Source organism: Pseudonaja textilis, chromosome 3, assembly GCF_049901715.1.
Source record: "Pseudonaja textilis isolate UNSWEBS1 chromosome 3, rPseTex1.2, whole genome shotgun sequence".
NCBI lineage: Eukaryota > Metazoa > Chordata > Lepidosauria > Squamata > Elapidae > Pseudonaja > Pseudonaja textilis.
The window spans coordinates 156,533,195-156,548,882 of NC_141992.1; the positions used below are offsets into that span (position 1 = coordinate 156,533,195).

Genomic DNA, 15,688 nt, shown 5'->3' on the forward strand with positions numbered 1-15,688 from the left:
TAATTAAATATATTTGACAAAAGTATTGAAGCGTTTAAGCTGCTTTTAGTTTGAAAATATTATTTAGTCAATTGGGAAAAGAACAAAGAAAGTTGAACATCAAGCAATTTAGACTATTTAGTATTTTAATTTTTAAAATCAGTTCCACAGAACCTTCTACAGTAATTTTGATATATACTGTGGAATAAGTTCCTTTGAACAAATTAGCTAGGTTCTTTAAACACAACCATTGTACACTAGTGTCACAAGTGCATATACTGAGGCTTTGAACAGATAATTTTTGCCTTTCAAAATATTTGTATTTAAATAAATCTACCCTTAATTATTTTTCTTATTTAACAACAGGAGCTAGTTCAGTAGTCAATGCCCTATATCTGTTCATACTTAACTTGACAAATAGCATATAAAATTATATATTGCAATGTCCTACCTATCAATGAATACTTCAGCTTCAACCATAACAATACAAGAGCACAAAATAGATAGAAACTAAAGATAAACCGCACCAAACTTGATTTCAGGAAATACGACTTCAGCAACAGAGTGGTCAATGTCTGGAATACTCTACCTGACTCTGGTTTCTTCCCCAAACCCCAAAAACTGTCTACTATTGACCTTCCCCCTTTCTTAAGAGGTCTGTAGGGGGCATGCATAAGCACACCAAAACGTGCCTACCGTCCCTGTACTATTGTTTCTTTTTTTTCTTATTCATATCCATTTCATGTATTTATAACCATGTTTATACTTATACCTGTTATCTAATAATTGTTTGACTAAATAAATAAATAAATAAATAAATAAATATACATACCTTCACAACAGTTACCAACCCGTCATTGCTATTTGGATCAGTAAGAATGGTAAACCGGCCTGTGGGATCGCCACCTGTCATTCTGTATACTGCATTCCAAGCAGGTGTGTGTGGTTGATCTTTATCTGTCACAGTTAAATTAGCTACTATAACATCCACTCTGTTTTCAGGAACTTCGCCATAGAACTAAAAATATAAAGCACACATACTTATGTACAAATGTCAGCTTGGTATCCTTGAAATATTATTACATCATTCTTTATTGAAGCACTGAAAATCCTAAATTATTATCTTCATTCAGAAATACTGTATTTGGGAATATTAGTTGACATTTTAAAAGAAGTAACGTCTCCCTCTGACTCTAATGAGCTAGACCAGTCTTCCTGAGCTTGGCCAGATAGTCTGACTTTAATGGCTGAATGGCAAATACAGCTTGGCTCCATTGATGTAGAGAAGATGCAAATATGGAATTGAAGTTCTCATAAGTCAGAAACATATTCAATGCATTTAGTTTAATAAGCAGGCAAGTAGTTTAATAAGCAAGCAAGCAAAAACTATTCACATTCAACATCCCTTTTCCTTACTGCATACTTACAATCATGGCGGTGAACTCTGGGGGATTGTCATTGATATCTGTTACTGTGATGACAGCAGTTGCCGTATTTGGAAGACCATATGTTGGACTTCCTTCCATATCTGTAGCTTGAATTATTAATGTATACTGTTGTACTTTCTAAAAAAACCACCAATACAAGACATCAAGAGCAGTTATAGATAAAGCCAGCATTCCAAGGGGATAACAAGTATTCAATAAAGTCATTTTTGTGTATTGCAGTGTATTTATCACATTGGTCTTCCTATTAATATCACTTAAACTGAGATTGGACTTGTACTAATCAAGAAGAATGAACAACACTAAAATCCCAAAGCACTGTTTTTTTGCTTTATTTGGTAGCTTTTAAGTGGGGAAAAACTATATCTAACACTAGCTTTTTTAATAGCAGGCAACAATCAATTGAAAGGCACTTTTTAAAAATATATTTTTTGTTTTTAAAAACACAAATGCTGGACAACAGACAAAAATAAAGTAGGTTGGGCTTTAGTATCTTTTTCTTAAAGGCTCATAAGAACTAAGCTTGGGAGGGCACATTCTTGGCAAATGATTCAAAATGCCAAGGCTCTGTGGTGGAGAACTGGAGAGTAACGGTGGCAACAACTTCTCCATATCACTATGGAAACCAGTGGAGGCAAGAATAGCAGAAACTAGTCCCCAAAAGAGAAACCCAAACTAAATTATTTGATTAATGTTAAACATTAGGAACTAGATAGCTTTTCTTTGTCAACAGCACAGCTAGCTTCTTTTTTGCTTTGTCAAAAAAGAGCTTTTGGAGGTGGGAAAGTCTGTTCTTAAAACACTACTGGAATGAAGCCAAAGGCAGAGGAACACATTCTTCCCTAAGAGGAATTCTCTTGTTTCAGGAATTAAATTGTTTGAAAATAATTTAATGCATTTTATTATTTTAAATGAATTAATAATTAATTTTATGATGTAGCTACTGGCAACTTCTTGGGAATATATCTGATATGAGGCATTATCAGTTATTAAAAATATTATTTTCCACAATATTTAAAAAATAGGATTAAGCAATCCCAGAACTTCTTGAACTGATATAGAGTTATTAATACCTAAAGTTCACTTCTTCCAAGAAGGAAACTAATAAAGATAGGTGTTTTTGATGTTGCTTTACAATGTTATGGCCATGTTTACTATCATTTATTGATATAGCTAAAATTGCTATATATTTTTAAGAAAAAATACCATTTCTGGAAAATCAACTTTTTATAATGAAGTTTTAATGTATTTCATTTCTTTCATTTCTTAAAGTAATATAAAAAAATGTTACTTTTTTATAAAGTTTTTTAAAATGCCCTACTGAGTGTCTATGTTTAAGGGAAATCAAGTTATTTAAATAATGTTTAAATGTAATTAGTTTAAATTGATTATACTATCATCTCCATAGGTTATATTGGTTGTCAGAATTGGGTGCAATTCAAGATGCTGGTTGTCACTTTTAAAGCCTTTCATGGCTTGAGACTGAGTTAATTGACGGACTATGCTCTCCTAGTTGCTTCTACCTGTCTAATCCAGTCCGGCAAGATCCAGGTCCCATCAACCAAGAAATGTCACCTGGCAGGGATTGGGAGACACACCTTTTCTGTCATAATCTCTGCACCTGGGATAGGATGGCCCTGAACCTGTTGGCCTATCAGACCTAGCTATGTGTCTGGGTATAGGTCTGGGTACATGTGTGAAGAGCTCTATTTCTTAGCTATGTTTACACCAACAGATCATAATATCTCGTTATTTGTATTTTTTTGGTATTGTGTTTTAATTATTTTATTTGCTTTTATGATTATTTATCATCCAGAGTCATTGGTTTCAGATGGGAAGCTATACAGATTGACTGATTGATAAATGAATGAAAAAGTTCAGTAAGAGATACATTTTTTCTATTCTGAAGATTATTTTTTATGTCTGTGGGAGAAGAGAAATAAATGGTAATCATGATCTGATTTATGGACGTTGGGGGAGACAACCCTGCTTGTTATGGGGATATGGTTGCTTTTTTTTCTCATTAAGCTATACAATGGTGGTTGCTTGAATAAAAATGCATAAAAAGTTATTGTACACGGTTTCTTTATTTTCCATACATGCATACAAGGATGGTAGGGATGGTGGACTGTATTTTGGGCAATTTGTTACACAAAATCAGTGCATTCTGAGATTCCAGAAAATCACAGGGTCCAAAAAGGAACCAAGCCCATCATATGACTTCCTTGTCCTAAGATGAAACCAGAAACAAGCTAAAATTATGTTAAAATATCTATATCTACATTGAGAGAGAGGGGGGGGGGAGGAAGAGGAAATGAAATATCAATTATTTTTTCAACCTCTTAGTATAGATTCATAATCAGCTACTCATGTAAGACAAATTTAAAATGTGTTATGTTAGTCCTTCTCACCTCTCTGTCAAGTCCAGCTGCAACTGTGATAATGTCACCTGTTTCATTGTTGATTGTAAACATATTTGGAGAAGGGGTGGTTGGGTCTTGTGACAAGATTCTGTATCTCAGCATTCCATTCAAAACATTGGGATCATCAGCATCAATAGCAGTGACAGTCATCACATAAGTACCTAATGAAAGATCCAATAATCCTCTGAGTTAAACAAACACTTTACTTGCATCTTACTAAGGCACCCTGAAGTATCAACCTTAGTTTTAAATGTTTACTTCCTCTGACAAAACACATCATATTCCTTCAAATCAAAGCATTTTCCCTAAGACCTATAATTATAAGAAATTGTTAAGAAAGAAGCTATGTGTTTATAAAATTCACCTACTACTAAAGCGAAAGTAAATTATTGTGTTTAAATTGTTGCTTCTTTGACTTAGCTTATAGAAAATGAAGCCCAATATTATAATAAGACAATTCAATTCAAATGTTTATTCAACATACAGGATCATTGAAATAATCATAAATGGCATTTCTGGTGACCATTTAAACTGCAGATTTTGAAGCAATAAGAGTTGCTGGCATGTGATAATATATAATCTGTTCTGAAAAAAAGCCATGAAAGAACATACCAATTAAAAGTGGGTGTAACCTCTAGTATACACTCAGGACAAATCTGACAAGTGATCCAGGACTGAGAATTAAAGGATAGGAGAGTAAACGTTTATTCAGCATAAAATTTCAAATGATACTAAAGGAGAAAGAAAACCCTCAAACTCTATTAAAATCCACATAATCACTGGATTATCGTCCATAATATTTGAAAAAAAAATTCATCCTTTAGTTTGTTTAATATCCACCAGAATATACTGAATACATAAATAATAAATTATTCCTCCAAGTTAAGAGTTAATCAAAAATTATCCAAGTCAGAAACAGACTTGTGTAATTGTACAGATTCTCTCTAGATCTACTTGCTTACTATAAATCACACTTTTAAATTTCCTTAATATAATTTCACCATTCACTTAGCATACAATTTATCTACTGAAGTTTTTTTTTTTAAAAAATTTTGTACTGTATTATGAAGTGTATGTATGTATGTATACACATATCCACACATCCCCACACATTCATTTTCTTTAATTCAATATTTCCTTTCAGAATAGCAATGTGGGATCAAAACCCAAATGTAAGTACTCAGACTATGATTTTGAATTTTTTAAATGTTGAAGTTGCTAATATATTATCTGGACAATATAGCATCCCAGCAATTTACAAGAAATTGTTTAAATAGATGTCCAGATCTACATGTATGTTCTACATCTTTCAATGCTACAGCAATGTATTTGTTTGTTAGATTTCTAAAATGCTATTCTAAAAACTGAAGACATAAATATAATTCACTCTTTCCGGGTTTTTTTATTCACAACTATAAGATTGATTGATCCAAGACAAAATAATTGACCCAAAGCCTCCCCGAGTATTTCCATGGCAGAATATAGTTTCCCCAGTCCTAATCTAACCTAATCTTACTGTCTATTGCCATGACTGACTATACATTTTTAAATTTAATGTGGGAGTGCATGTGCATGCATTAAAAAAGGAGAAAACATAATGGCTGAGTGTAAGAGAGGGGAAGGAAAAATGCTGTTAGACTTTCAAGAGTTTGTAACAATAGCCTGTATCAATAAAGCACAGTTCCAATCAAGTTGCCTAATCTTATCCTTCCCAATGGGCTGATAAAACTGCATAAAACAGCAAGACAGTTCTCACATCTATGCTTTCTTCCTGCACCTCCTTCAATTGCAGAAGATCTTGTAACATATACAGTTGATTTGCTAGTCAGGCTATTGCAAAAAGATACAAATCTGTTCCACTAATAGATACAGTTTTATTTGCTAATACACTGGTTGGTCATAGTTAAATAATTTCTGACATGTTGCTTGATAGTTAAGACTCAGAAATACTATTAGGAAATTATTTGTTCTAACTATCTCACTAAATGATTTTAGGCCAGCTGTTCTTCCTTCAGTGGCTATCCATCATCATATTTGCAGCATGATGGTAATGATAGTATATTAAGAATTCTTTTTAACATTACGATAATAAAGCTTTGAATATAAACAATGTTGTGACTGTGTTATTAAGGTTTTTTTTCACACTACATGCCTTCCATTTCTAAATCTGCTTCTTTCTACTGCAATTCATGAGTATACTACCATTTAAAACACATGATAGTCTTACCACAAGCTTTGGAGTCAAATGTCAATTTTCTAATAATAGTAAGAATACTACTATTCTAATTTGGTTGTCATACAACAAAAATAAAAAGCAACACCATCAAACAATATTTACCAGATCCTCAGGAAATAGTCAATATGTGGTAAAATGCCTAATCTGATTGACTGTGTGACCAACCATAACAACAAAAGGTCTGGAAAGCATTTGGACACTATAGGAATGGATAACTCATAATTGCAAAATGTTACATTAAGTGGAACAGTTAATATATTGCTATTATATATCCTTGGGAAGGATTAAACAGTCCAAAGCATCAAATCAAGCCAGAATTATCTGGCAGACTTTGTCCAAATATAACGTAATACTGTCATGACTAACACTGTTATCATCTTTACAACTTAGCATGGAACAGAAACAAATGTCAATTAATTAAAATTTGCAAAATTATAAAAAAGACACATTACAAACCTAGGCAGTTGCAATTCTATTGGATAATGGCAGATCAAACAGATATTTACAATAGAAAGAATACACAAAGTACATCATTTGACTTATGGCAAATTTGTGCTAAAGTAGTAATTATCTCAGAAATAATTATGTTTACTTCTTATTTCAATACCAGGAAACATGGAATTTCAGATTTCTGAATCAAGATCCAGACCTGGTTTCTCCTGTGGAAAAATTTGTCCTATGTCTAATCCAGTGAATTGAATTAAGCTATTTTGAGTCAATGAAGAGATATATTAAGAAGTAGCTTCTGCAAGCTCTGTCTCCTCACAATACAGACGTGATTAACTAAAACATGGTCAGTTCTCTTTATTGAGATGAATGCAATTTAACTTTTTTATACTTCCTTAAACAGTGTAATTTAAGTTAAATGTTTAAAAGGTTCTACAATATTAAAATTTGTATTTTAACATTTAATATACAATAAATAATTAAGTTTCTAATATTTTACCTGGTTTTGATCCTTCTGGGACTGTCCCATTCCAAACCTGATGTAGGAATTCAGGTCTATTATCATTCATATCAATGACATTAATAACGATATCAATGGGGTTTTCCACCTGATTCCCATTTACATCTACAGCATGTGCCCTTAGCTGCAAAAGATATTTTTTTAAAAAATCAGAAAAACCTGCAACAGGTATCCTCAGACAAGGTAATTATTGTTGCTGGCAGGACATTTAAACAGAATCGACTAAACACGATTTATTTTGTCTTCTTTTTAACCTCTTTTGGACAACAAGCTTTTCCAACACTTGAAAACAGTTTTTAAAAAGTAATATCCTGAATTATCAAAACTCCATGCCTAAAATTAGAAAAACAAGACAAAACATTTCTGAGCAGTAAAAAAAAAAGTCATACTGGGAAGGAGAAAGGGTAGAAAGAAGGAAGGAAAAGAAAGTGGAGCACAGAAGCAGGAGGAACTGGCTGAGGGTAGAAAAAAATTTCCTTCCTATTATCATAATACTGGAAAATAATTAAATGAAACAAATTTGTAAGATAGCCCAAGAAAATACTTTTTCACCCAAAGAAAAATTTATCAGTGGAGTCTGCTGCCAGAAGCTACGACAATTTAGACGGCATATTGTGCTGTTTCAGATGTCCTTCTCTTTCACTTTTCACAGTTTTTAATATTTATCAAACATGAAATGTTTTTAAATAATCCACTTATCCATGCACCCTCTTATCTAGATCTTCTCTTCTGCAATTAATTTCATCCCCAAAGGTGTTTATATTTAAATATACTACACAATTAAAAAAAATGGTAGATTTATTTTTTTATTTCTGAAATAATTGTCACCATTTAATAATCATATAAAACTTTCACATTAAAAACATTTCTTCTAAATTACGTGATTGAATTTGTAACTGGAAATTGAAATAAAATATAATAAGAGTTTCTCAATTTGCTTCTTTTGTCTAATTCATTAAATCAACTCTGAGTTGTTAAATTAGCCAAGTAACTCCATTTACATAATTTTAAATCTAAAACTGAGAAAATAATTCTAGATAAGATCTTTGATTTTGAACTTTATTCTTTAGTTAGTTAAAAACTTACGTGAAAAGAAGCTATTTGCTCCCGATCTAATGGTTTTGTCACTGATAGTTGACCTGAAATGGGATTGATGATAAAGATGCCAGTTGGAGGCTGATCAGCACCTGGACCAGTAACACTGTATCGCAGGGAAAGGCTTTTATCACGATCAGATCTGATCTATATATCAAGAAGATGGTGAGTGTTAAATATAACAATATTCAGAAGTATCAGATGCTCAAAATCTATCAATATGCGCATGCATGCATACCCCACCAAAACAGCCATAGAAATCAATTATTTTCTTATCTAGCTTATTGTTTTAATTGCAAAAATTAGCAAGTTAACTTTTTTTAAAAAAAGTGGTCTGCACTGGACTTCTTACTAATACAAAGGGTAGTGCCAGCACCTGCAATCTACAGAATGCCTAATATATATTTATCAAGTATTATTAACAAAGGAAATTCACCCATGGTAACCAACAAAATTGCCTGTTCTGTTACAAAGCATGAGACAACTGGAAATTATTCCTCCCATCAAGGAAACTCCATTATAATAGTTGGCAGTATGTTCAGACAGTGCAGAGCAAAAATTCTATTCCAGATAGTGTTTTTCCATACATCATCAATCCATGTAAATAGGATTAAAGTAGGAAAGCCCAGTAAATGTTTTTGATGTTTGATAGCCATGGCCTGACTTGATCAGTACTGCTAAAAAAGGAATCAATTCAATAACAAACAGTAGTGGTGATAGAAAGTCTTCTTGAGGTTATCCTCCCAGTCTGTCTCTACTGAATATCCACTATGTCTCCCATTCTGCCATTAATCTATTATCCCAATTTTACTTACACCCCAACAGAACCAGTGGCACATCAACTGGTCATTTTGTACTACTACTTCTGGACATAAGGATTTTAACTATTTTACACAACCATGGATTGTGTAGAGTTCACCTAGGCTAACTCTTTCTGATCTACTATTTTTTAAAATATAAAAACAATATTTATTGAATTGATATGCCTCCCGTCTTACTATCTAAAGCGACTCATGCCAACATCCATTCAATGGAAAATATGGATTGAATGTAAAATAAAAGTGTATATTCTTACTTTAAAACCCATCTGAGGAGAAAACTACACAAATCTAAATGTCTGTAATCTCTATAAATGGTATCATTTAAAAAATGACATAAATTTATGCAGATGATATAAACTTACAAAAATGATATCATTTTTCAAATGATTTATGTTAAAGCAAATGAATACATAGGACTTTGTCCTTTATTTTGAAATAATTCCAGTAAAAATTTTATTGGTTATATGCAAAGTCCATTAAATGGATATTGTCAATCTGAAGGTTTATTATATAACGATTTGTCTTTTACATTCTATAATTCAGTATTTTTTGGTTTTTTTAAAATCTGGGTAACCGTATTTATCAAATTGATAAGCCATTTATAGTATACCAGGACAAATAAAAATATTTATCTTATTCTTTCATATTTCTTCTCTTCTTCTATTGACAGTACATATAATACTGAGATTTTAATGGGATTACCTCTATAAAGGTTTTTACTGAGGAAATAATTGCCTAGAAAAACAACAACAAAAATTTTCATATTATTAAATTCCTTCAACAATACTCTTCTGTTATATTCTTTGTCTTACCCTAACTAATTCCTGAGGAAATGGCCCTCTGGCGTTTTCAGGCAAATTGATAGGAGGGATAACCCAATCTCTCTTCTGTCTTTGCAGATGGCCGCTATGTTTATTTTGTTGTCTAGGAAATACAATGTCTTCCATTTTCTTTTGTTCCTTGCAATTATAGATAATGAAAATTAGTACAGATTAGATGCTTAAGGTTTTTCAAATAGAAAGCAGCATACAAATATTTAAATACATTTACATAATGAACAAAGATTTCAATGATGTAAAATAAGGCTTCCAAAGACAATGTATAACCCCCAAACTCACAAATGACATGATGTGGAATATGAAAAAAAAAAAAAATCTACGTAATACCTGGTTTGTTTTCTACCAGACGTCTGTAGAAAGTAAGTGTGAGTTTTAAGCAATTTATTAGATCTTAGTTCTATACCTTATACTTTTTATGTTCCAACTGCAGCCTAGTTAATGCCATTCCAAATTTAACAGTATGCCTTTAGATATTTCTCATTAGTTGGATCTACACTTCAGGTAATGTGCTACTGTATATTAAATTTAGACCTGTGTGTGCTAAAATATAATTTGAGTTTCTAAGGAAGTTTAATATGTAGTAGAAAGGACTGTCTCAAATATTTATGACCCTATTAAATCCCATAGAATTAATGTTGTAATTATTTTAAACCTATGTCAGCCATGATGGATGCTGTAGATGGCCCACTTTACACAGTAGGTATTAATCTCTGCAGGTATCTTCTCTGCATCTGTAAGCATTCTGGCTATTGCTTCTTGATGCTTGCAGATTGCTTGCTTGCTTATGCATGTGGCAAAAACAAAGACAGACATTTCTTCAACCCTTTAAAACAATATTCAGTCTTTTCAGTTAAATGTGGAATGGGAAAAATAATGGTTTCTTTTTACATTGTGGAAGCCATATGTTTTCAGCAACTATGAATAAGTAATCTTAACTTACATAAAATAATCTAATAGGGAAACATTTTGGAGACTTGCAGCACTAAGGTAATTTATCGATAAATAAATAGAAAGCTATTTTATTTGTTTGAAACACTGCTATGTTGACCTTTAAACTAAACTTAAGTGAGCACGCATAGGACCAGATTGTGAATTAAGAGTCCTAGAAAAAATACCCAGCATTTATATACATATGCAAGCCTAGCGATAGAGCCGGTGATGCTAGAAATACAGAGTAACAAATTAAGTTTATGCTGGCCCATCAAACCAAACGGATTCAATCAACCAAGTAGCTTGGCCCGCCAAGAATTTTAAAATATCTCTCCCTCAATTTATACAGTCCCCAAAAATATGAAATTACAGACAACCTACTAAATCCTACTAAATATACACAAATAGGTGTATTTGAGACCTTGTTTAAAAGATCTGGGCTTGCTGTTTTGGTCATGCAGTTAAAACATGCTGGAAAAAATAATGATATCCTAGCTGAACAGCAAGCTCTGTGACTGCATAAATATGATTACAGGTTTGGAGAGTCACAGTCCAGCTAACACCAATGCAAATTCCAACTCTCTGGAAAAAGCAAGATTACCAGCATGAAAGTTTTCATTATTATAATCCTTTACCCAAGTCCAGGAGTTATCTCTTGATTATTTAAATGTAAATTCATTATTTGCTCCATGTTGGGATATTAATAAAAATCAATTTCATGAATGAATCAAATCCATGCTTTTTTTCTGATATTTTCAATCTTATGCCTAAAATTGTTAATTTTATTGTGTACAGATCTATTGACATAAATTATCCAGTATACTTTTTAGAAGAATAAGTAGCAGAATACCAAACAATGTGCATATTCAATGCTTACTGGCAGCAAAGGAGCAAGATTGCTTTCCAGCTTGGCTGAGAGCACTTTACACAAGAGGGAGGCTCCTTTCTCTAAAGTGGCAGTGGAGTCATGAATAATTTTACACACATGCATACCCCAACATTTTATTACCAAGGCACAAAGCAAAGCCAATACTTTCTGCCAGAATTGCTTCTCCTGCTACATTTGTAAATCTGAAGTTCCAACGTTATAAACTTGGGCCTGAAAAGGACTGATGGGCCTGAAAAGCAAATCGTTTATTTATTTATTTTTTGTTAGATTTAACTGCTTGAATAAATAATGGGTGCTTTCTAGGGTTTTAAAATAAAAGACACATTCCAATTTAAATTTCTACCTTTTAAAAATATACTCCAGTACTAAGGCAAATGTTAAATGTAAAAATTTTCCGTATTTTCAGTGAGATGGGATAACAGAAAATATAATTTTGAAAATTAATAATATTTAACACAGAAAATTAAGTAAAAATTTTAAAAAATTGATAAATTATGAACCCCTTCCTTATATATATTTCTAAAATATATTAAGACATATTACCTTTATGGAATCTTTTGGATCAAGGCCTAGTTTTATGATCACTTGCCACTGTTCTTTTGTTTCTTTGTCACTGGCATACAGGAAAAATTCAGTGGGTTCTGGAGAAAGCTGAAAGCTTCTAGCTGCATATACCACACCATCTTCACCAATTCTGAAATCTGCTGGTGCACTGCTTTCAAAATGGACTTTTCTGTTTGCTTCACAGCTTCTAAATCTTACTGCAAATACATAAAACACAACAGCTATAATGAAAAAGGTTTAAAAATCCTGATATTCTGAATAATTTGTTGTAGATAAGTCAACTCTAATGTTGGTTAAATTTAAGTATGTTGATCAATCAATAGCTAACTAAAAACAAAGCACAGTTTTTAAGATCTCCCACTGATTTGTTTTATGCAAGCCCTGGTGCATTAATAGTATATAATTTTTTAATTGTTTGATAACCAAACAAAGGATTATATAACAATTGTTTTATCACTACTTTCCAATTTTTGTCCAAGTATTTCTGAAACAATTGCCTTCTACCTATTCTGCTCTAGAATATGAAAGCATTAATTGCAAATCCCAGATTACAACAAAATATAATAATACTTTAAACAATATATAGTACTTTTGGGGTACTACTAGTTGTAAATAATATTTCTGATATGCTTCTCAATTTGAAGAATTTGTGTCTCTCAACAAATATTATTTATCTTAAGAAAAGAAAAGCAAACCACATCTATAATACGTTACATTATTGTTTATTACCAACCAGCTGTTTAACATAGTGATCAATGCAACCACCATGTAAATGAATAAGAACTACCACAAGATATAAAAAGCTTTAAGTACAGAACCTATAAATTGCTTGTCTATGGAGATTCTCAGTCATCCAGGTTACAGTTGTCCCAAAGATGCTTTTTCAAGAGACAACTGGACTTTCTGGTTTTTCTTTGAAGTTTTGCTTCTCAACCAAGAAGCTTCTTTAGCTCTCTGAAGAAACTTCGTAAATGAGAAGCAAAATGTCTTCAAAGAAAAACCAGAAAGTCCAGTTGCCTCTTGAAAAAGCACCTTTGGGATACAAATTGAATGCCACTACATTAGATAACATACATTAGATAACATACTCTCTCCATCCCTTCCTTTTAAATTATGGAATTAATAGGTTCCTTCTTATAGATCTGGAGGAGTCTCATAGGAATATATGAATATAATTTGGACAATCACTAACTGGATTCCAGAATTAATCTGAGAACGCTTAAGAAATGAATATCAGTCTCTCTGTACCTCAGTATGCTTAAATATCTAATGGGAAGCTAGTACCTTCCTTATTGATATTCTTTCTTGAGGCAACCAGGTGCTATAAAATTCATGGGGAATTGCTTTCTTTAAACAGCATGTTGCTGAAAATTTGTAAAACAGACAGTATCCTAATAAAATCATCCTCTGCAAGTAGTCATGTTAACAGATTTGTGTGTGTGTGTATATATGCTTGTGCATGCATAGATGGATGGATACAACGTGTTCTTTAGGTAGTTTTTAGGCTATTGCTAGAAATTAGGTTTGTATAGAACAGCTTGGATCAGTTAACAAGTTAACTTTCTGTTTTAAAGAGAAAAAAAAATCTCTTTTAAATTATTATTATTATTATTGGTTAGATTAAAAAATTCCCTTGTAGAAAGTCATTATTAATGCCGCTATCTTCCTAAACCGATGAAAGGGATGACACATTATTCACAGTATTGTGACATTTGTCTTTAGCTCCACTGCAATTTAAATGCATTACTCAGAAAGCAATAAAAACAATTTTTCACAGTAAAAAATAAAAATACTTATAAAGAATACCCAAATAAATTTTAAAATGTAAGCCAATATAATTTAATTTTTTTGTGCGTATTTTTGGTATGTGCATGTGGACCCAGGGCTTGAATAACTTTTGGTGGTCCATCATAACTTTAAATAGTTACTGAGTGACCAACCATTATAAAAGGACTACCTGGATAGAGACATCATCAAGCAGTTTTCTTGGAAATAGTACTGAAGGGTGAAGTGCAAGCGATTGAAATAGCATTGTTCCCTATTCATTCCATTTTTTCCCCAGTGGCCTTAAAATTTTCTGGCAATTAAAGATATTTCTCTCTCATTGTTGGTCTTTTATTTATCTGCTCATTTAAAAGGGAATGCCCCTTTCAAACACAGAAAATTAGTTTACTAATTACAGGGAGAGAAGGATCAAGATACACAAAACATTCTAGGCAGAAAGTTCTATGCAGTGACTTGTGTGAACAAGAATTCAATACGTACCTGGGATACATATAAACAAATATTCAATTAATGAAAAATAACATGTTGGATCATGTTTTGATAGGGTATTTATACAAATGTTTTACCATGGACATAAGTAAGTGCAGGGGTGGGATTCAAATTTTTTAACAACTGGTTCTGTGGGCGTGGCCTAATTTGTGGGTGTGGCTTGTTGGTCACATAACTGGGTGGGTGTGGCTTGCTGACTGAGCGTGGCTTGGTGGTAACATGACTGGCTGGGAGGCTTGTATGTAAATATTGTAAATATTTATATAAATATTTAATTTGTTATAAAAAAGTACAACTTTTACCCAAAATCAGGCAAAGCAGGCAGATTGATTTGCTCACAGAATCACATATGCACTGAGAGATCTACCATTCTGCAATCTACTGCCTGACGATTTCCTGCCTTGTAGCTAATCGATTTCCAACGATTTCCTGCTTTCTAGCTAATCTAAATATCAGAGCTGATAATCAGAACAGCTGATGGTGGGGAAAAAAAAGGAAAAATAGCAGGTAAGTTTGATGGTGGTCATACCAGGTAAGGAGTGAGTGGGTGGGGAGGAGAGGAGTCAGCCAGTGGTGCAATTTGCTGGTTCTCTGAACTGTGCAGAAGCTTAACAACCAGTTCTATAGAATTGGCCCCAAACCCCTGTGTAAGTGTAGTTATCAGACCAAAAATAACCTATATAAACATTTTTTTGCATTTTAAAAATAGGTAATTATAAGTAAGTCAGAATTAATTATTTTCATCTTGCAAGACCACAATTCTGTAGGTTATTCTGATTCCTTTCCCTTATATGAAAAGCATAGTGGAAAGTGAACTAATAATGGAGAAAAATATTTATTCAGTTACACTATGTGTCCTAATTTTCTTGAGTTGTTATATAAGATAATACTTTAGGTAGTCCTCAATTTATGGTTACAATTTAGATTGGAATTGTGGTTGCTAAGAAATGCAATCATTAAACCTAATCATGTGATCAGATCTGTTTTTTGACTTTTTTTTTCCATCGGTGTTTTATTCGAATCACTGAATCATATGGTCATTTCCCCAATTTAGGCTGCTTATTGGAAACTGGCTGATTGTATACAAACAGTGATCAAGTACCCAGAGGATGCTGCAATTGGCAGTGAAATGTGGTTTGGTTGCAAAGTGCTTGAATTATAATCATATGAGCATGGGGTGGTACAATGATCATAACTTGAGAGAAATTGTAAACCACTTTTTCAAA

General features: G+C 32.5%; 1 protein-coding gene across 1 annotated transcript in view; it reads right to left on the reverse strand.

Annotated features, from left to right (window-relative positions):
* CDH2 (cadherin 2) overlaps nucleotides 1-15,688 on the reverse strand; it is a 144,313-nt gene that overhangs the window by 26,076 nt on the left and 102,549 nt on the right. The window contains exons 3-9 of the mRNA XM_026699259.2: nucleotides 12,168-12,385; nucleotides 9,779-9,925; nucleotides 8,137-8,292; nucleotides 7,030-7,174; nucleotides 3,836-4,008; nucleotides 1,407-1,544; nucleotides 812-997 (exon numbers count right to left, since the gene is read on the reverse strand). Coding sequence (XP_026555044.1) covers nucleotides 812-997; nucleotides 1,407-1,544; nucleotides 3,836-4,008; nucleotides 7,030-7,174; nucleotides 8,137-8,292; nucleotides 9,779-9,925; nucleotides 12,168-12,385 — 1,163 coding nt within the window. The remainder of the gene's footprint in view (nucleotides 1-811; nucleotides 998-1,406; nucleotides 1,545-3,835; nucleotides 4,009-7,029; nucleotides 7,175-8,136; nucleotides 8,293-9,778; nucleotides 9,926-12,167; nucleotides 12,386-15,688) is intronic.